The following is a 23311-nucleotide window of genomic DNA, read 5'->3' on the forward strand; positions in this document are numbered from 1 at the left end:
TCCAATGGTACATACAATGGTCATACGCACACATAGTAATACATTGGGCACTACGTGGTACAGGAAAGACATGGCGAGCAACCGGTTCTTAAATTACCACTCTACACACCCAATAAGATACAAACATAACCTTGTACAAGCTCTTAGCTTTAGAGTACATACGTTGACCCATACGCGGTACAAGAGGGAATCCTTGGATTTACTCAAATCCATTCTCATTGATAACTCTTACCCCATATCCATCATCAACAGATATCTTTTCTCTAAAAGCTATGGTCATTCTATTTCGGAAGCACCCAACGGTGCAATACTAGCCTCCATATCCAATAGCATACAGACAAACATTTCCCCGTTAACCCCAAAACCAGCCACAAAATATGCTTCTCTTCCCTATTTCCCACAAATTACGAACAAGCTTACTAAACTATTCAAAAACTTACCCGTCAAAATATCCCTAAAAAATACTAAAACCATTGGAAAGTTATTCTCCAAGTCTAAAACTGCACTAAGCTCGTTAGAGCACACTAATGTTGTCTATCAGATACCTTGTTCAGAATGCAACTCCTGCTACATTGGCCAGACTAGTCGATCTCTTCTAGGGCGTATAACTTCACACAAAAGCGACATCAGACTTTCCAAACCCTCTTGTGCCCTTGCACAACACGCCATTTCCACTAAACATCACATTGATTTCACAAATACCAAAATACTGGCGAAACAAAATAACCATCAGAAACGCTCCTTTATTGAAATGTGTGAGATCCTCAAGAACTCATCGGCAATAAACAAAAGAACCGACATCGACAATTTGAGCCAGGTTTACCACTCTCTCATCTTACGAAATAAATGATACCAATTATTCTTCAGTTAAAAGTTGGCGTATTTTTTGTTCAAAATAATAACAAAATTATCCCCTATTTCCAAGTTTCATTAAAACATAAATTAAAAATAATATATCAAATATTTCCGCCATATAAATTCCACCTGTCCAACTAATTATGCAATGTCCCCTGTAGAAGTTCATAATTGTCTCAAACCTTGGAATTTGGTGACACATGGCCCTTAAAAAAATTTTCGGTATCGCGTCAAGTAGTTTGCTTAGATTGCAATAAATCAGAACTTTGTTGGTCTTCAGTGGAGAACCATCTAAATGAAGCCAAATGTTCGTTTAAAATTTTTTAAATATTCATATCTACGAATATGAACATTATTTTCTGCAAAGTTTGTGTGTTTTTTGTTTTTGTTTTTTGTTTTTTCTTTTTTGGTTAAGTTAGTTTTAAATAAGGAGTAAAGTGTACAGTAGATATGATAACATCGATAACATACTACATATTGAGTTGTAAGTTATGAACTATATCTGTATTTCTTATAAACTCAATGTCATTTGTTATATTTTAGAGAACTGATGAAGCTTTAGAAATATAAAGCGAAACGTCTTCAATAAACTTATGAAGTAGTTGACTTCTTTTTTTATTTGCCAACCTGAATGACCGATTAAACCTCTGAATTCACTAGTTGAATACTTTAGATATATATATATATATATATATATATATATATATATATATATATATATATATATATATATATATATATATATATATATATATATATATATATGAGTTAGAAAAAAGAAGTGCTTGTGACTCGTTTGGAAAAAATATATAAATATGTTTTGGATTGGTTGGAGTCAATAAAAGAGGCTAGTATGTAACTTATGACCTAGTCTCGAGTTCTTAGCAACTCTGTTACGAGGAGGTTGATGGTATTCTCCCGAAGTCTCTTTTTATCGTCGGGTGTTGCTGATTTGGATTTCTAAGTATTTGCTATGGTCTATGTCCCAGCAACCATTTTTGCCTTTTTCTTATCTTCCTTTGTTGAGCTCTAGTGAGGAGTTATTTGGGACTTACTTATTTATTTTTTAATTTAAAAATCCGAAATTATACTTAACAATTTCGAATTCTCCAATTGTAAAAAATAATTCTTTGGTGTATGTGTTAAAAAGAAATCCTAGCGTACTAACAAGATCAGGAATTGTTTTTTGATCAAAACACCTTACAATTTTTTGAGCTTTCTCTCCCGGTGATTGACTTTTAATTAATTTTATTTATAGTTTATAAAAAGAGAGTTTTAATTATATTATTTGTAGATTTGTACATTATTTCAATTAAAAATTTGAATCATAATAATTTTTCTAAAAAGATTAATTAATTAAAAGTTAAAACAATATTATTTTCTCTAAAAAATTTTATAAAACGCAAAAATTTAATCCTATTCTACGACCACGCGGCATCTATATATAAAAATATCTAAAGTTGCATTTATTGCCCCACTCTTTCATATTTTAGAAGCAATAGTAGAGCCACAGACTACAGTAAACCTGACGCGGTACATTTGCTGTGATTGGTGGGTGGGCGTGTCTTAATTTAAAATTTGGCGGGTTTAATGTTTATTGAACTGAAAATGGGTTATTGGTAGGAAGAGAATAATATTCGTATTTTAGGATAAAGCAGACTTATTACAGTTATATTTGAAATGTCTTTAATTTTCCTACACTGAAAATAACAAGGTACATTTGCTGTGATTACTGATTGCTCGTTATCAACATATGATTTGTGAGGTTATGTGTCTTATATTTGCTTGGCAGTTGTATTTAACACCAAGCGAACATAAAATTTTTTTCTGTTTGGCGCCGGTTTTATTCCAACTCCAAGCTTACATAAATAATTTCAATTTAAAACTTTTTCATTTAAATTGTTTTAATAATCTGTTCGTTAGAATACCATATTTAATTATGCAAGTCTTTGTTTTAGCAAGAAATTATGGATTCCTGTACTCCATCTACTTCAACAAGTTCTGAAATTCTCTCAAGGGCCTGCCACCTTTGTAGCAAAACATTTAAAAATGTAAAATTACGAAATCGTCATATCAAAAGAATGCATAACATAGATGTATCCAAGAAGAAAATGAATCATATAGTTTGTCCCTTATGTGAGCAAGAAACTAATTGTGAAACTCATGAGAAGTTACGAAAACATCTCAATGACCACCACCAGGTGAGTATTGAACTAATAACTTTTAAATTTTCTTGTAAACAAGAATATGAGACATGGAAAGATATGCAGAAAATTGAGACAAGTTATACAATGAGTAGAGTGACTTTGATTTTTTAAATTATCTGGCAGGGTAAATAAATATATGAAATCATACATTTTAAGTCACCCTTCAGTATATTTTTTTGTAGGTATTACTTTCAGAATAAAGAGAGGATCAAAATGTGGGCCCACTGTTATAGAAGAAATTCAGGAATCAACACCAATATGGCGATCGAATCATTCAACAACTTATTAAAAACGAACCATCTAAGAAGAAATGCAGCAGTGAGAATTGAAAAATTATTGGACACAATAGAAGATTTAGTAGATATCAAAATGTGGAAGAGAATTATAGACATGGAAAGACCAAATGCCAACAACTATCAAGACAGGATTATAGCGAAAGCGCACAAAATAGCAGAAATGATGAAAGAAAAAGTGGAAGTTAAGAAGAATGTGAAGGTGTACGGGCAATTTCAGGTAAAATCCTTTAGGGATCCTAATAAATTATATAAAGTAAGTATAAGACAACTGTGTGAAAATGAGTGTAAGACATTGTTTTGTAGAGTGTGTAAAATTTGTATTCATCGATACCAGTGTGATTGTGCTGAATATGTGGTGAGAAATACCATGTGTAAGCATGTGCACTTGGTAAGAATATATGAGGAGCGTGTGGGTACTAACTCTGTTTTAGATGATGCTGCAAGGTGTTTGGGAGAAAATTCAATTATCAAATCAAGTCATGAGGAGGAAATTAATGAATTTATCACAAAGAAGCTGGAACAGAGAAATGTGATCCAGGAAAACACCATCCAACAACGTCTTCAAGACATACAACACTTGAAAAATGTAATGGACAGCTTAATTGACTTAGATGATGAAAGTTATACACAATTAAAAGAAAAAATTATGGCAGATGTTGAAGAAGCAAAGTGTAAGGCGAAGGAAAAATTTCAGGAAGCCACTAAGGATATTACAAAAAAGCGAAAAATGGAAAAGCAGCAATATTTCCCTTCCAATAAAAAAAGAAACTGATTAAATATTAAATTTGAACAATTCTTGTAGCTCACATGTATTTTTTGTTTTTGTATCTGTATTGAATTTTTATTATAGCTTTATAGGATTATTTACAAGAAAGTTAATTTAACATTATATGTTTACTTGATTAGTAATAGTAAAATTTCATAAAATATATGTATGCATGCTTAAGTTAGGTCTAAATTTTAAATCATGTTAAGTAATTATGTTATTTGTAGACTTTTATATTAGAGTTGTATTTTGAAATCAGGAGGTACTGGGTCCTAGGCGGGGTTTTACCTTCGCCATTGCACCAATAAGGCCCGCCCTTGAAGAATAAATTTTAAACATAGCTATTTAGTGTTTTATTTGTTGTTTAATAGTTATTTCCAGTAAACATTTGCTTAATTTTGTTCAGAAAATTTTTCACCTCATGGTGAAACACAATTTAGTTCAACTTTCTAGAAATAAAAGTAGATAAAAGTCAATTTGGATATATATATATATATATATATATATATATATATATATATATATATATATATATATATATTATATATATATATATATATATATATATATATATATATATATATATATATATATATATATATATATATATATATATATATATATATATATATATATATATATATATATATATATATATATATATATATATGTATATATAAAGGCAAGTTTGACAATAGTTTATTATAAAACAGCTAATGGAAAATTTTAAAGTGAAAAGGAAAGACTACATAATTTTTATTAAACTTGAGATGGCATATGCCTACAAAAAAAATTAAAACAAAATACCTACATATTTAATAAAAAAAAACCACTAGGATATCATACAGTCAGCTTATTCCTAAAATATGTAGTACTAATACCTAAGTTACTAATGAAGGTGTGGGATGTGCATACTTTGATAACAATAATAAAAACAGTAAAATGTGTAAACTCAATTTCATCATGAGTATATACACAGCTGAATTAATAGCGATAGTGGAAGCACTAAAATATTTATCTAATATATATATTATTCAAAGTTTATAATTTGTAGTGACAACAAAAGTGCTTTAAGTAAAATGAGTGCCATAAATCCTAAATCAAAAGTAAATTACGTTGAATTATATATAATAAATAAAATTAAAGAACTTCAGCAACAAGACAAAACTGTTAAGTTGGCATGGATTAAAAGCCATTGTGGAATAACTGGAAATGAGATAGTAGATGAATTGCCAAAAAACGCTGTGTCACAAGGAGTATTAACTCATTATCTTTGGACGTCTAGAGATATAGAACCAGAAACGTGCAAAGAGCTTAAGATTAATAATTTTTTAAATTCGCTGTATTCTTTGACCGATGTCCACCATCCCATTAATTTAAAGTTATTTGTTAGGAGTTTTTATATAGATTATTGTATAAACATGTTTTAGATATTAAACTCAAATTGTAATTGTAAATATAGAGTAAGTATTTCTTTGTAAATTATTAGAAAAAAAAGAAAATAAAAAAATTATATAAGAAACAAATAAAAAAAGGAACTTGGACAGTCCACAGTAAAGTAGCTATTGAATTAAGTAGATAGCTGCAGAAGAGTTTACTGTGGAACTCTGAGGACCTCATCACTTATTTTATATATAAATAACTAAAAGCACCTAATAGAAAAAAAAGACTATATATTAGAGCTCAATAGTAGTAATAGATTTAGGATAAGATTTTATAGGAAACAAAGACTTGATGAAAAAAGGGGTACAAATTGTAAGATTTGCGAATGGATTTAGTGCCAGCAGTCATTTAAACACAAACAAACAACAATACCCAAGTTACATTGTAATAAACATGAAATCTGCCAAATTTTAAATTAATATACATCTACCGATAAATCACAGCAAATGTACCTTGTTATTTTCAATGTAGGAAAATTAAAGACATTTCAAATATAACTGTAATAAGTCTGCTTTATCCTAAAATACGAATATTATCCTCTTCCTACCAATAACCCATTTTCAGTTCAATAAACATTAAACCCGCCAAATTTTAAATTAAGACATGCCCACCTTCCAATCACAGCAAATGTACCGCGTTAGGTTTACTGCACGAGTATCGTGGGTTTACTCTTACTCATAGATAAGAGGGTTAGGCTCTTACTGTAGTCTTAGAGCCACAGCCTGATCCTTAGTGGTACCACGTGCAACACATGCGTTCCACTCGATCCACTTTTCTTTGTCTATGTCCCATTTTTGCTAACTTTCAAAAATAACAGTAAACAATTCTTCTATTAGTGTGCTATGGATGTGTTTGTGACGGTGACGTTTGTGTTATAGTAGTTAACCAAATTTTCTTTTGAAATGAGGTTTCAAGTTTTAACATAAAAGATTGTTATAAAAATGGTGCAGGTATGTTTACTTGTATTTCTTAATTTAAAAATATATTTGATAGGTATTTTTATAACTTTTCATAATAAAACCTATTCTTAATATAATAGTCCTATTTTTTGTCAAGTAAGAGATGGAAATTATACTAATATATTTCAGCTCTGGATTTTAATTAAATATGAGTTAAAAATTTTTAGATCAATTAAAATGTATAATCTCATGAAATTTTACAGACATTAACAAAAAAAAAACAAGAAATTAAATTTAACACCTTATCTTGTTTTGTAAATTAAAAACGATTTACATACTCCATTTATTAAATACAACAATACACCATACCAAAATCCAAATTCTTTCAAAATTGGATTCATATATTATTTTATTTTATTTTATTAAGGACGTGCATGGGACCTCATTCACTACTGGTCCATGTAGTGTATGGTTGTGCGATCTCTCGTTACATTGCATTTCCGTTTTATTGTGTTTCTTTATCAATGCATCCAATGAAATACAACATAAAACGAAATATTCACCAATTTGATAGCAAGGATGCAAAGAGGAAACATGGACTCTTTAGTATTTTGCAAAAACTCATTTATCATAATCAAATTAAAACCTAAACTAATGAAATTAAATCTAATCTATATAATAACATAAGGTAATAACAAATAAAATACAGTTATATGAATCCCTTAGAAACAGGAACTTGAAATGATATTTAATATCATTATTCCTTTAAGTAACTACTTGAGAATTATCATTTTCACTATAATCAATATATTTGAAAGGTCTGGCAACATCGGTTTAAAAAGTATGCACTATGCATACACACATTATTTACAGTAGATGTAATGGCAGATGCAGTTAGAACTTAAGTCAAAATATCAGTTTTTTAAATGAGAAATATGTATAGGTTGTAAAGTGAATATAAAGTAAACCACAATCCACTGTTTAAATTTCAGACTAATCCGAATTAGCCTTACTAATTTAAGTAATTACCCTTACTTTTTTAATTCACTTGCAACATATTGTTGCTCATACAATATAGTTTGTTCCAGAAACTGTTTCCTTTTTTTCTAACATGCTTAATTTTTATTCATATTTTCCTATCATCCACATTAGTATAGAGCAATGAAAAAAAATCGTACCTGAGCCAATGGAATCATCTAAATATACTGCTCATTTGTACGTGAGCAGTTGTTGTGCTTACACATGTATCTTAGCAGTTTAGGACAATCAATCATTTTAAAAGACAATATTAATTTTTTGAAAATTAGTTATAATTGTGGTTATAAGGGTGTTGTGAAAGCTTAGTGCATTCATATGGAAGTGGATGATGGGGGGAAACCCCCTCCTCTCCCGGATCCTCCAGAAAACTTAGATCTAGGAAATAATCAGATAAGTGGTTCAAATCATTTAAATTTAATTATAGATTCTCCTGCATTGAATCGGAATACTAAAGATAAAAATAATAAAAAACAAATTGTATTAAAGGATAAGATAGTTGAGGCTAGTTCTAATCCAGAATCAAGTTTTTCTGTTCACAATAATAATGAATCGAACAAAAAAGTAAAATCAACATTCCTTTATCAGTCTACTGATATAGGCCCGTTTCAGATTTACATTGAAAATAATATGGATAATTATACAGACCAATTAAACGCAATAAAAATTGGAGAAATAATTTTAACTTCACATCCGGAATTAGATAAAAAAAATAACAAATTCAATCAATAGGGGGAAATCAAATTCGGGTATTTTGTAAGGATTATTTGAGTGCTGATATATTGTTAAAATCTCACATTTTAGAAAATAAAAACTTGTCTGCATATATTCCTAAATTTTTAATATTTCGATTAGGAATTATTAGATTCATTGATAAAGATTTACCAGTTGAATATTTAAAAAATAAAATTAGGGCCTATGATTTTCATTGTAAATTTGAAGATGATTTTCATTGTAAATTTGAAGTGGAATTTGTTAAAAGAATGAACCGAAAAGTAAAAAACTCAAATAACGAAACAGAATTAATACCAACAAGTACTATTTTGGTTTCCTTTAAAAGTCAAACTTTACCTAAGTATATAGACATTAACAAAGTTCTTTACGAAGTAGAAGTTTATAAGCAAAGGGTTGTAATGTGTAATAATTGTACTGTTTTTCTTGCAATGGAAATCATTTTATTAACGATTTTAATGTATGCCCGGAGTACAACAGACAAGAACAAATTAAACAAATGATGTCACAGACAAATTGTTCCTTCAAGGATGCTAGTAGTAGTATTCCAAAAAAAAGTTATGCAGATAATTAGAGCTATTCTATAACTTTCGCTAGATTGAATAGAAATGGCTTAGTCGAATCGGAATCTTTGCAAATCGTAATGTTCCACATCTACTGCTACTTAAATCGGTATTCTGTAAATCAAATAGAAGTACAGACCGATCGAAAACAACCATTCCGATCTCACTCGGTTTAGTATCGTTGGCAACCTCGCAATTCGCTCGTCACGAGCGACAATTTGACAGTCTAACCAAGTCTAACTAACCTGAAATATTTGTTTACGTTTTTTCGGTTTGGTTAATTTCATATTTACCAATTTGTTAGTGGTTTTGCATGTGCCCATAGTTATTTACCAGTAGATTTTTGAGTCGAGTACTATTGAAATGACTACTCCAAGTAAAAAAAAAGACATCTCCGGAACAATTAAACCACATGGTGGAGTTTGTTACCCAAAATAAAATTTTAGTTCATGGGAAAACAAATCCCTCAGAGGCATCCAACAAAATAGTTGAGAAGTTGTGGGACGAACTCACATTAAATTTAAATAGTATGGGTTGTGGTTCCAGTAAAAATAAACAGCAGTGGAAAAAGGTAATTAGTTAGGTCTGTTTTTATAAATCCCATATTTTAATTTTTTTTGTTTTTAGACATTTATTGACTGGAAAAGCCACACAAAAAAAAAGGCCCGGGATGCCATCCGATGCCAAAACAACACAGGTGGGGGTGATGCAGTGCCAAAAAAGTTGACACCTGCCTAAGAAAAATTTAATGGCAGCAATTTCTTACATATCAGTAACAGGAACAGATATAGTTGAATTAGGCCTAAGTGAGGATATAATAGTGGAGGATCTTAGCCCAACAACAAACATAGAAGTATCATTGTTAGATGCCGAAGAGGATATCTTGGAAACAACTGCTACCAGCTACTGTAAAGATGATACCAGCATTGTAGTACCACGAGTGATTCAAACACAAAAACAAGAACCAATGGAGTATGTGGCTCAACATGTGGAAACTTCTGTTCAAAAAAAGACCATTAAAGGTAAGCTGCACAATAACCATACAGTTTAATTCTTCTAGAGTTAACTGTTTTTAAAATTTAAGTAGAAAAGTTGTTGTTACAAAATATTTTTTGTTTTTCAGATAAGTCATCTAATTTACAAAGTGCAGCGGAATCCTATATGACTGGTCAAAAGCAGACTGCTGAAATTTTAAATAAACTGTTGGATACAGCACCTAAGTCTGAGGGTGACAATCAGTTTAGAGAGAAGCAGCTGTATTTAAAAGAATTTGAACTGAATATACGCTTACTAGAAGCGAAAAATAAAGCAAAAGAATTGCAGTTAAAGGAAAGAGAGATTATAATTAAGGAACAAGAATTAAATCTTGAAGGTCTAGATATAGAAAATGATTCTTTCAATAAGCATTTTACAATGCAATTATAGATTAATATAATTTTTAATTAGTATCTATTTTTGTATCTTTTTTTGTATATATTTAATTTTTTTATGTATAACAATAATTTTAAACTTTAAGGATTTCAATACCCTTAGTGTTTGGTTATAGGTTAATTAAAATAAAAACAAGTACATATTTAATTTTTAACTCTCCAGTAATTAACATTTTACTGTTTAACTAGTCTGCAACTTTAGTAGTCTTTGTGTTGTGGCTATATTGGGTCTTGTTTCTAATGAATATATATGTCATTATTGGTTGTAAACTAGCTTTATAAATTCTTGACTTCATCTAAGTGTTAATATGTAGGTTTCGCTATAGTGTTATTAAAACATCCTGCCAGTCTATTTGCTTTTTGTACTTGATTTCTCACTTCTTTGTCCAGGTGTCCATAGCTTGACACTGTAATTTCAAGGTATTTTGTTTCCATTACTTGTTCAATACTAATATCATCAGTTTCTATTTTACATCTGATTGGTTCTTGACTGATTACTATTGCTTTAGTTTTCTGAGATGAAATTGGCATATTGAATTATCTTGCTTTTATGTTGAATCTGTGGACTAATCTTTGCAGACTATCTTCATCTTGGACTGTCAATATTGTGTCGCCTAAGAGCATTTTTTACTTCTTTGTCTCCTGTTCTCTATCTTCTTCCTTTGTTGACGATTTTGAATATTTCATCCATGATTAAATTGAAGAGCATAGGACTCCATGAGTCTTCCTGACTTATTCCGCTGCCTATGCCTAGGATCTGTGAAAGTCAATCAGACATAGAAATGCTGGTTTATTATACTCTAGTGATTTCTCAGTAATTTGTTTTATGACGAATATTGCATCTGTACACTATCTTCCAGTATGAAAACCCTGTTGTTCATCTACTAAACTTATCCTCTAATTCATTAGTTCTTGTAGAATTCTAGTTGTAAGTTTTAGGGTAAAATTAAACAAGTTGATACCTCTGTAGTTTTTTGGCTGTTTTTTGAATAGTAGAATTAGTTTGCTCGTTCTCCAGGGCGTGCATGATTTGGACGCTAAATTTAAAATTCGACACTGAAAAATAAAATTACCTGTTTCTGCATACATGATTTGGACGCTGGGTGTAATTGAAATGTAAATGGAAAGTTAGGTAATAAAATTCTAGAGATTAAGCTTGATAAGGTTTATTTGTCACTTTGAAATAAATACGACATACATTTTACGAAATGGAATCGATCGATACAGTTAGTTTGATACTCATGTATCCTATTTCTAACGAACATAATTTTTTTTCTACTCTTTGGATCTTTAAGTCTATTACTTTCACTATTACAGACACTATTAATTTTAATGTAAGTTTCAGTTTGAAAATTTTTTAAAACATCAATAAAATGGAAAATATTTGGATGATCATGGTAAAAATTATCATTAAAACGCGAGTGGAACGATTCACAAGCATTAGTTGTTAATTGTAAACTCTCACTCATCGCAGCCCACGGAAATGTTGCGTGGTCGCCAATGTAGTTGTCCAATAAGTAGTCGGAAAACTTTTCAATTTTTGAATCCTTTGGTTGAATAGTCATAAAATCATATATGAAAGATTCTTCGACTTCTGAGGGAGGTAAAAATGGCAGCCCAAAAATATATTTCAGCCATTTAGATATTTCACTGTCTGCCAATTTATATTCCCGAATTAAGCCACCATCACCGATATTACGATACCAAGCTTGCATAAGATGAAAACGGCACCCTTTAATGTGCACATTTGGAAATTCAAAACGCGCAGCATTGTGGATAGCAATTTCAAAATCGGAGAAAATGATTTTTGGATTGAATTTTAGACCAATTACTTCACGTTTACGTTTCAAAACATTAAATAGTTTTATATAGGTTTGTTCCGATTTGTCGGGAAGTAAACAATAACACAATGGTATATAATGTCCATTGATAAATACATGTATGGTAAAAAATTGCTTGAAATATTGAGCACAGTAACTAAATGTACCGTCCATATAAATCGTTTCACTGTCGCACAGAAAACGCATGTTAGTGTTACACGAGAAGATGATAATGTTAGAACTTAGTTCAACCGCAAATATAAAATTCTCGTCTTTAAGTGTTTTGATATTCATAATATTTACCGCAGCAATAGTTTCTTCTTTACTTTTGGGCAGTTTCGGTTGAGCCATTCGCCGTTCACTGTATATTTGATTTCCTATTAAATTAACGTCTTTAACAGATATATGGCTCAAGCAATCTACATTTTCTTTCAACGCACTATGTATGATTTTGGACGCCTTTCGGTCAAATTATCCTTAGCCTTCCTTTTGGCACTGCTACGCACAATCTGTCTATTAAGCGTCTTGATATCACACTCGTGATTATGTTCTAGATTACTTCGGATCACTAACTTTTCTGGCCCTTTCGTGAATGTCTTCGCTTTACACGACCGTTTTACGCACCTCCAATACGTTTCTCCCGATTTTAGTACTTTATTTTGAGAAAAAGTAAAACTGTTCACTTTGAGCAAAATTTTACCACGATTACTTACTAACGTTGAAATTTCCATGTTCACTTTTCACTATTCTCTGACAAACTAATAACTAGTAACTAAGTAAATTTCAATGACCATCATTAAACCCTAATTATATCTAATATCTGGTACCTGCGATAATCCTTCCGGCAGCGTCCAAAACAAGGGTACTTTTAAGACACTCAGGTACTTCAGCGTCGAAAACATGCCCGCCCGTTCTCGTTCTCCATTCTTCTGGTATTTTATTGTTTTATGATTTTGTTAACTATTGTTCTGTCATTGCTGCTCCACACTATTTCAGTAATTACTTTGGTATTCTGTCCTTACCTGCATCTTTTCAGGTGTTTTTCAAACTTTCTGTGTACTATATTAACAGCTTCATTTGTTGTAATTTTTGGTGTTTCCGGTTCTAGCGTCATTTGTTCTTTCTCTACATAGAGCTTTTTTAGATAGTCAATCGATGTATCTTTTGCTATGTGTTTTCATTCTATTAGTTCCTTTTACCCTCTGTTCTTTGACCTCTTATAAAGTGCCATATTTCCTTCTGGAGACCATATAAATCATGTTCCATTTCTTTCGAAAAACTTTCCCAGTGATCAATTTTTATTCTTCTTACGAGTGAATTTGTTTCATTTCTTATTGCCTTATAATTATTGTATACCTCTTGTGCCTTAGTGGACATGTATTTTGGGTGATCTTTTTTTCTTTTCTTTCCATATTTCCTTCACTTCTATACAAAACCTTGGAGTTCTTCGTCTTGGGAGCGATTTAGTTTGAGGTGAGTTTTGCCTATATCTGACAGCTAATTTTTGTTTATTGCGATTTGTAATGTATCAAATGGTTTTCTGTAATGTTGTGGTATTTATTCATTTTTCAATAATATCTAGGATTTAACGTTATATATTAATTAAAATAATTTCTTATTAATTGGTTTCGAATTCTGCGGCCAGCATCCAATCTATCATCTAGTGGCACTGTAACAAAAATAAAATTTCAATATTGTCCACAATTTTTCTATCTGTACATTTTGGTAGATTACTTTCAGTGTTTCAAATGATTATTGAAAAAGATATGCAAGACTTTATTATGCTAGGTCACTGCTTACTAGTTTAAATAAAATACAAATAGACTTACAATTATTTTCTGGTACATTTTCCTCCATGTCATTTATAATCTGATCTTCTGGTTCGATATTGTGAGCAACAAGAATATTGTGCAATACACAGCAAGCATTTATTATTTCAGCAGCTTTAACAGGACTGTAGTGTAGAACTCTATGTTTTAACAGACAACGAAATCTCATTTTTAATACTCCATTGCACCGTTCAATACAGTTTCTTACCGAACTATGTGCAACAGTATATCGTCCTTCTGGAGTATTTTGTTGGGCACCTTCTATTGGTGTTAGTAACCATGGCTGTAAAGGATAGCCAGAATCACCTAGAAATTTAATGTGTAATATATTTAAGGCAACTGAACCAACCAACCAACCTAATAACCAGAATCCTCGTTCTCCATCATCATATGTTTGTTCCATATGATGAAAAATATTAGACATGGTCCATATAGCGGAGTCATGCGTGGATCCAGGATATCTTGAATTACAATTTAAAATTTTCAAATTTGAGTCACATATCTAAAAAATAAGTTGCTAGCGAAAGTTTAAAGTTAAAGTTTAAAACATACCAGTTGGCAATTTATACTGTGATATCCCTTTCTGTTGAGGTATGCAATACCTGGATGTACAGGGTGATCTAGAGGAGGTGCAACAATTGCAATGTGTGTGCAGTCAATGCACCCTACTACTCCCGGGAAGTTAAATTTATTCATAAATCTAAAATTTTAAGCACATTTTAAAAAAGCCAGATTAATAGCTTCAAAATTATTTACCCTTGTGTTAAGAAACGTTTTTCTTCTATCGTACTGGGAAACTTTATGTATCGCCGACCAATGTGATTCGACAGTATTTCACTTATACTGTTTATGCACCGACTAACCATTGGCTGGCTCATACCCAACAAAAAGTCTTGGCCAACAGCTTTTTGATAATCTCCTTGGGCATAAAAATGTAAAGCGCATAAAACCTGAAAATACCTTATTTAAAATTATGAAACTATGTATTTTAGTGTGTTTTTAAATTTATTTGAGATTGATTTACCTTCAAATGATTTGGCACAGCTGTTATTCTGATCTGTCCAGCCAAAAAAGGTTCTATTTCATTAATAAGGTCCATGGCTATTTCCTTTGGTAGACGGTACAGACCTTTAAATATTTGTTCAGGGATTTCAGAGGGATTACTTGCATCTCTAAGGGTGCGCCCCTGAAGGTTGAATATTTGGCTAAAAAGACAGAAAACAGTTACCTACATAAGAAACTAAGTATAAAAAGAATTTAAACAAAACGATTATATATATCACATTTTGTAGCGCGTTAAATGTGCTACTTACCTTTGCAATTCTTCCCCAATTTCAATTCCAAGATCGATGCCGAAATTTAATTGTAAAGCCATATCAAAAGTTCTTAATAATGGTTGTTTTTAATAGATTTGACTTTGACATAAACATCAAAACAAAATAAACTAAAATGCGCTTGCGTCAAGCACAATTCCGATATCGGAATCTCATTTCGACAGGGTGAATGCTGTCGAAGTCATTTCTATTCACTATTCCGATTGTAGAGATTCGAAAGCAGTTATGGAATACCGATTTTTACTATTTCTATTCGACTGGGCAACTTCTATTCGATTTCCCTGACTTCTATCATCGAAATGAGTTACAGAATAGGCATGATTGTATCTAAGCATTTACCTTCCAATGCTCTTGATAATAAAATATTTAATTCTAATTTACAACAAAATTCTTCAAATTCAGTTAATGTTCATGTAACTTCAACATCGTCCAAGCCCTTTTCACAAATATCACACCAATCCAATACGCGATCCATTTCTCAAAGATCGAATTCCCATTCATACTCTCAAACCCAATTAAATAACTTAACAAAAAAAAGTAAAAGATCTTATCCTTTATCTCCCGATCCTACATTGTCAGCGCATCAGTCCGTTATTAGTTCAGTTAATCTTATCCTTTATCTCCCGATCCTACATTGTCAGCGCATCAGTCCGTTATTAGTTCATTTTTCAGATAGTTTTATCAACCATAAATGCAATAAAGAACAAAAATAAATTAGACATACAGGAAAACGAAATTACAAATATTATTAAAACTAGTTTAAATAACCTTTTTGAGCATGGATCATATAACTCTATGTCAATGGAACCTTAAATGGGCAAATTAAAATAAAGAAAATTTACAATATTTGTTAAATGATCATAACATCGATATAGCTTGCTTGTCAGAAACTAGATTTACATCCAATAAATATTTTAATCTTCCAGGTTACAACATTGTGAGGGATGACCGTTTAGACCGCAGTGCCGGGGGAACGGTCATCCTTATTAAATCAAAACTTTTGTATACAGAATTACCTATCTCTGTTTTACTACCTAATTGTAATCAATCATCCATTATTTTAAAATGTAATGATAAAGAAAATATTACCATTGTATCGCTTTACGTTCCACCAAAAACTAAAATTTCGTTGCATATTTGGGATCAATTCTTTAGTTCTTTTAATCCACCTGTAATTTTTACGGGAGATTTTAATTCACATAATATTGCCTGGGGTGGGCCAAACACAGACCACTATGGCATAACACTTATGAAAGCTCTTGACCAAAATAATCTTGTATATCTCAACGATGGATCACCTACATTCATAGGAAATAATTTGCAATCTCATTCTGCTATCGATCTAACAATTTGTTCTCCTTGTATAAAACATTTACTATATTGGCACACAATAAAAGATCTTTACGGGTCTGATCATCTACCATGCATTACACAAATATATATAGCACCAAAAGTTAATAAAGTACTATCTTGTAGAAAATGGAATATTAAAAAGGCAAACTGAGATATAATATTATATTGAGTTTCAAGAACAGTTCAATAAAACAGAAGTTGGTGATTACAATTCTTTTATAAGAATAGCTAAAAATGCAGCAAATCTTTCTATACCTAAATTTAAATCAAATCAAAGTTCAAATAAAAATAAACAATGGTGGAATGAAAATGTCAATTTCTAGTACAGAAAAGAAGAAACAGTTTGCATAAATATATGAACAATCCCACACTATAATAGATAATTTGTTAGAATATAAAAGAACTGATGCTATAGCAAAAAAAACCTTCAAACAAATAAAAAAAGATAGTTTGGAAAATTATTGTAAATCTCTCAACAGATCGGTACCTCTAAGAATATATGGAAAAAGGTAAATAATTTTAATGTACCTCTAAGAATATATGGAAAAATCGAAAATATTCAAATCAAAATCAATCAGATCATGATGAATGGCTTGCTGAATTTCACAGCATTTAACCCCTCCATATGTATCCCCTGACCCAACCTTTCTTGATTGTGTAGATATAAGAGAACATAGTATTAGTGGACATTATCTCAGCAACCAGTTTTCACTTCAAGAATTAGACATGGCACTCAAAAAATCTGCCAATACAGCTCCAGGATCTGATAATATACATTATCCTGTGTTGTTTAATCTTCCCAGATCAGGAAAAATTTTGCTTCTAAATCTACTAAATGATATTTGGTTAAATAAAGTCGATATACCTTCACAATGGAAAAATTACATTTTAGTTCCCATACTATATCTTTAGCATCATGTGTTCTAAAAACATACGAAAGAATGATAAAATCACGACTAGAATTTTTTTTGGAATCTAATAATCTTATTCATAGTTCTCAATTCGGATTTCGAAAAAAAAAGTCGACATATGAAAACCTGGCCAATGTTGTTACAGATATTCAATTATCACTTTCCAATGACCAGTCAACATCAGCTTTATTTTTAGATATAAAAGGGGCATATGACAACGTGAAATTAGACATATATAAAAAAATGTGTCAAATGGGAATTCCCCAAAGTCCATCTAAACACCTATATACTCTATACAGTAATAGAAATTTATTTTTCAGAGAAAACTACTTATTCTCTGAATGCAGACAAACATCTATGGGTTTGCCACAAGGTGGTATATTAAGTCCTATACTTTATATTATTTACTCAAGTGATCTAGTTGTTGACATCCCACATAATATATCGATTTTGCAATATGCTGATGATATTGTTATTTACACTCGCCACAAATCCATCGAGATAGGCCATAATCAACTCAGTTATGCAATAAGAAATTTAGATAATTGGATTTTCAATATCGGCTTATCAATTTCCGAAGAAAAATCAGTATTAGTTACTTTTACAAGAAAAAGATTTCAGTGTCCTCGCCAAATAAAATTATCAAAATATTTGTTTCCTTACAAATCTTCCACTAAATTTTTAGGAGTAATTTTAGATTGTAAATTAAATTGGAAAGAACACAAATTATATAATCAAAAGAACAGAAAATAGTGTTAATTTATTAAAAACTTTCGGTCATTCCTCCTGGGGAGGGGATCCAAAAATAATGTTACTATTTTATAGAAAACTCGTTAGATCTATTTTAGATTACGGATCTTTATTTTACCATTCAGCAGCAGAAACAAATCTTATAAAAATAGATAAAATAAAAAACAAATGTTTTCGACTCAGTATTAGATACTTGGGAAGTACGCCTGTAGACGTTATGGAAACAGAAACATGCGAACCGCCATTGAATCTTCGGAGAAGATTTCTATCTGACAAATTCGTGTTAAAGTTAAGAAGTCAGAAATCCAAGTTATTGGTTAAAATGTCTAGTTTAGCTGGTTTGGTTTTAACATCTAAATATTGGGATAAGAAAAAAATACCATTATTAGTTGAAAGTTTTATTACCAATGTACACAGATATGAAGAACTTTATAAATCCAATGGAATCCCTTTATGGAATTATTCTTATGAAATGTTTCTTGCTCCAGTTAAGACCCATATTAACGCTCGCTATTTGATGATAGGAAAATATGGATGAAAATTAGGCATATTAGAAAAAAAGAAAACAAACTGTTTCTGAAACAAACTATAATATATGAGCAACAAGATGTTGCTAGTGAATTAAAAAAGTAACTATATAGGAACAACCATTATTGCTAAAGAAACTAAAGTTAGAAACAATGTAATTGCATAATAATAAAATGTATATACAGAAGAGCATCGATAATCTTAACTAATTGGTACAGGGTAGTTCGGATTATCGAACATATGTTCAAAATACAAAGCTCATAAACACAGTACATATGTACATACGTTTTAGTTACAAGGAATAAAACACCTGCATAATAAACAAGTATATTGTATGTATTTCTGCATAAATAAAACAAAAATTTAAACTCTAAAAAAATATGTACATACATACTTGTATAGTACATAATATGTATACGTGACAGATTAATAGATACATATGTAATAAATTTAATTTTGTTACATGAATATAATTTCAGATCGTTTTTTGAACTACTGTGACTGCCCTTTTCTTTGCTGCCAAGTCGCGGATTCTTTTCAGCACTAGCAACTGCATCGAATTAGACTCAGGCTGGTTCTCGAACCACTTCATAGCAGTTTCCATTGAGTTAAATGCATCGGAATGTGAAGGCTTTGAATCATCATTATCATGGTCATCGTCGCTGCTATCCTCGGCGTTATCGTCAACCATATTAGAAACGATATCGACAATTTCATCGTCCTCATAAATTTGATGTCCTTGTAGATTATGATCGAATTCGAGCCATTCATTAACATCCTGTTCGTCACATTCTTCGAACCTAAGTATATTTTGACATATTGTAGCGATATCTGTCATATTTTCGCCCTGAACGCTTTCGATTTGTTTGTCATCTTGTATTTTCCATAATTTATTCCATCCATTTTTTAAATATTCATTAGTCAAACTGTCCCACGAGTCCGCTAACATATGACAGCAGTCTTTTAAATTTAACTGTTTCGACAAAGTGATCACGCTATCTTCGTCTCGTTCAGCGATAAGCAAACGTTGTATCACTTGCTTTCGGTATAGTTTCTTACATTTAACAATGATTCCCCGATCCATGGGTTGCATAAGAGCCATTATGTTGGGGGGGGGGGGGGGGGGGTGTACATCACCACAAAATCTTCGTCAACTGCGTTTAAACGGTCTAATTTTTTGCGTCTTTTCTTCTTTCTCCCTGTGTTTCTTTACTTCGGGTATAAACATCTTAGAAAACCACTCCATGAAGATTTCCGAATCCATCCAAGCACTTTTTTGTCCTCTATATTTAATTTAATTTAATTTTATCTGACTCATTTATATTGACAATTCAGGCATACATTATACATTTTAAAGTAGACGACTTTAAAATGATATTGTCAATATTGTTGAGTTGCGTTCCTGGGACGACTTTACTTATAAGATATAATCGTTTTCATCGTTCTTGGCGTGTGCGTGTAAAAACACTTGCAATAAGTTGTTTCATCTGTCTTTCCTTGTCTAAGCTCGATTCGTTTACCTCCTCCAGTGGCGGAGCAAAATGTAGCATGTCAAACGAAATAATAGTTATAAAAGAAAATTATAAATTATTTTTCATTAAATTTCTAATAACGGAATATACGTATAAATTGCGAAGAAGTATTTTTCTAGCTTGCAGTACAATAGGACAGGATATAACGAAAAGTACATTTTAAAAGGATTTTGAAATATACCCAAAAAAGTGTTAATTATTTAACTCACTTTAATTAAAAAATGATTCAGATTTTTTAAGTTTTAAGCACTGTAGCGAATTCTGAACTGTTACAACGTACTGACCTTGATTAATTAGCTAATCAGTCAGCGTCTTCACTGGAACTGTCTTCATCATTGGAATCTTCCGCCAAATCGATGATAATCCTACTTTCATTTTCATCATATGTGACCATTTTTGCCCAGTCGTCCTGAATTAATTTTTCAGTATGGTTAACACAACTCGCCCACACTGCAGGTGTTGCCTCAGCTAATGCATCGCGCCAAACTTTTTTCACTGTTTCATCTTCACGTCCATGTTCTCCAATATGACGATCATAGTATTGTTTAGAAATGCCCCAGACCAACTCAATCGGATTATATTGACAGTGATATGGAGGCAATCTCAAAACCTGATGCCCATGTTCTTGGAGTAGCTCGTCTATAACGTACCTGGTATTTTGTGGTTTATTGTGGCGACAAAGACTTAATAGCTCTGTCTTGCCCGAATCGTTGTCAAAAATTATTTTTTTCGCTCGTAACCATAAGTCCGATTTTTTCCAACTGGCATTCGGTAACTTTTCCATTAAAGAGCCATGGTATGAGGCATTATCCATAATAATTAGAGATGGTTCCTCCAACATTGGTATCAGCTTTTCGGAGACCCACTTTTTAAAAGACTGTTTATCCATAGAATCATGATAGTCTGCACTCTTCGATTTCGTAGAAAACAGTAATCCAGCATCTTTAATAAATCCTTGCCTACTTCCGGCACGTAAAACAACAAAGCGTTTACCTGTATTTTCGTGTTCTTTTCTGATGCTTTTCACACAGTCATCTTGCCAAGTACGTTTATATGCCCCTTTTAGGAATATCCATGTTTCATCTAAAAAAACGAATTGAAGTGGGCTTGGACTTAAAAAATTTCTCATATAATGCCTAAAAAAATACAGTCGTTTGGAGACAATACATGGTTTCTCACATAGCACTCGTCTACTATTTTCTAGTTTGTATGAAAACCCACAATTTTTCATAAGACACCACAAACTTGTATCAGAACCGTCATAGAGATGCTTGTTTCTTAATTGTGTATTTAGAACTTTAATTGTAACGTGCTCTCCTTTTGCTTTCATGCCATACAGTACATTTCTAATCTCTCCTTTTGTAGTATCGCTGACATCATTAGTCTTTTTTTTTTGTACATTACGTGACTCTCCTGGTGTAGTAAGAGCTGCCCCTGTCTTGTATTCACTCTTTATTCTTGTCACTGTGCGAAGACTGATTTTCAAAGCGTCCGCTACTCGTTCATGTACCGATGATAACGAAAGCAAAGGTCCGTTGTTTTCTTTTTCTTTTTTAAAATACTCCAATAAATGAACTACACATTGTCGCATTTCTCCTGTTATCGTTTTTTCCGGCATTTTTTTATTAAATAGAACAATTAGTTATTCGCAACAAAAAATAATAAGTAAAACTGTTCGGAACAAATTCCAACAATGACTGACTAAAATCGACTAAAACACAAAATATCAATGGTAATTGCTACAATTATAAACCTATTAGCCACCTCATTCAAGAACAATGCCACGAGTCATTATTGCAATGAGTATCGAAAGAGAGAGAGTTAATTTATAATAAACTGGAATTTTTAAGGTGTCGAGAGTATTTTTTTTATGTAATGGAATTCCACACAGTAAGAGCTCAAACTATTAATTAATTAAAAACTGTTTACTTATAAAAACTATTTCATCAGCTACTTTAAACTTGCACAGATCAGGGTAACATGTTAAAAAAAACACGTCACTGCCAGCTATCTGTATTCGTAAAGAGGCCGAACTTATCACCGACACCGTATCGGCCAAACGCATCAATATACTGGGAGATGTGAGTGGTCTCTTCATTCCCTTCTCATCGCACTTTACCTTGACGAACGTGACTCGCACAATTGAATTATGCATCTGTGTATCAGAGAGAGACGAATATTAAAAATTCCGTAGTAGTTTATTTCAGGCACACGCCAAGAACGATGAAAACGAGTATACATCAATTTTACTATACTGAACATACTATACTGACTTCTATCTTGAACTTACTGAACAACTGACTGACCATTTTGAATCCAAATCACATCATATTTATATCATTTTTAATGTTCACGAATATTCTTGAAAGAAAATATATTCGAATCCTTCTATTTCATAGACATTACAATGTTCGCGAAGATTCTACTGCGAACAAAGGTTAAATTCTTTCTATTGACATTTTATTTTATATTTCTAGATAATTCTTTACTATTATATCTAGAAAACTGCTATTTTAACTAAATTTTTATCGAAAATTTTATGGAAATTTAGGCTTTTCAGATCAGAATATAAATTTATATATAAATTACATCTTAAATTAATAAATAACATATTCTTTTTCTTTTCCTGATTTTTTTTACATATGTTTTATATACATTTTCCATCATTATTGTCCGTGCTTTCTGCCTTACGTGTTTCTATGTCAGATATTTTAAACATTTTCTATCATTTTATGTACAGCATTTCTGCCTTACGTGTATCTATGTCAGATATTTTACACATTTTCTATCATTTTATGTACAACATTTCTGTCTTACGTGTTTGTATGTTTGATTTTTTATACATTATTGTCCGTGCTTTGTGCCTTACGTGTTTCTGTGTCAGATATTTTACACATTTTCTATCATTTTATGTACAGCATTTCTGCCTTACATGTATCTATGTGAGATATTTTATACATTTTCCATCATTATTGTCCATGCTTTCTGCCTTACGTGTTTCTATGTCAGATATTTTCTGTTATTTTAT

At 31.3% G+C, this 23311-nt stretch overlaps 3 protein-coding genes across 5 annotated transcripts in view; all 3 read left to right on the forward strand.

The window, feature by feature from the left end:
- Positions 1-2434: 2434 nt before the first annotated feature.
- Positions 2435-4464, forward strand: LOC140439627 (uncharacterized). 2 transcript variants are annotated; one of them, XM_072529672.1, is made up of 3 exons: positions 2435-2569; positions 2814-3056; positions 3245-4464. In XM_072529672.1, the coding sequence occupies exons 2-3, from the start codon at positions 3019-3021 to the stop codon at positions 4128-4130; spliced, it is 924 nt and encodes a 307-aa protein (XP_072385773.1). In that variant the 5' UTR covers positions 2435-2569; positions 2814-3018; the 3' UTR covers positions 4131-4464. The 2 variants fall into 2 exon arrangements, with proteins under 2 accessions (XP_072385773.1, XP_072385764.1); XM_072529663.1 differs by lacking the exon at positions 2435-2569 and having other exon boundaries at positions 2627-3056.
- A 1767-nt stretch (positions 4465-6231) lies between these two features.
- Positions 6232-23311, forward strand: part of LOC140451593 (neuroguidin) — a 226104-nt gene continuing 209024 nt past the window's right edge. Inside the window, exon 1 of the mRNA XM_072545444.1 lies at positions 6232-6517. Within this exon, the coding sequence (XP_072401545.1) occupies positions 6509-6517 (9 nt within the window). The 5' untranslated portion in view covers positions 6232-6508. The remainder of the gene's footprint in view (positions 6518-23311) is intronic.
- On the forward strand, positions 8548-10604 carry LOC140439640 (uncharacterized). Of its 2 annotated transcripts, XM_072529681.1 has the most exons (3): positions 8548-9367; positions 9424-9818; positions 9920-10604. In XM_072529681.1, exons 2-3 carry the CDS (start codon positions 9545-9547, stop codon positions 10219-10221), a joined length of 576 nt encoding a protein of 191 aa, XP_072385782.1. In that variant the 5' UTR covers positions 8548-9367; positions 9424-9544; the 3' UTR covers positions 10222-10604. The 2 variants fall into 2 exon arrangements, with proteins under 2 accessions (XP_072385782.1, XP_072385787.1); XM_072529686.1 differs by having other exon boundaries at positions 9367-9818.

The sequence above is a fragment of the Diabrotica undecimpunctata genome, chromosome 1, assembly GCF_040954645.1.
Source record: "Diabrotica undecimpunctata isolate CICGRU chromosome 1, icDiaUnde3, whole genome shotgun sequence".
In the NCBI taxonomy this organism is placed as follows: Eukaryota; Metazoa; Arthropoda; class Insecta; order Coleoptera; family Chrysomelidae; genus Diabrotica; species Diabrotica undecimpunctata.

Coding starts and splice junctions, on each gene's coding strand:
- LOC140439640 (XM_072529681.1), top strand. CDS start 9,545: ATGGCAGCAATTTCTTACATATCAGTAACAGGAACAGATATAGTTGAA. Junction 9,819..9,919: donor TCAAAAAAAGACCATTAAAG/GTAAGCTGCACA, acceptor TTTGTTTTTCAG/ATAAGTCATCTAATTTACAA.
- LOC140439627 (XM_072529672.1), top strand. CDS start 3,019: ATGAGAAGTTACGAAAACATCTCAATGACCACCACCAG. Junction 3,057..3,244: donor ATCTCAATGACCACCACCAG/GTGAGTATTGAA, acceptor ATTTTTTTGTAG/GTATTACTTTCAGAATAAAG.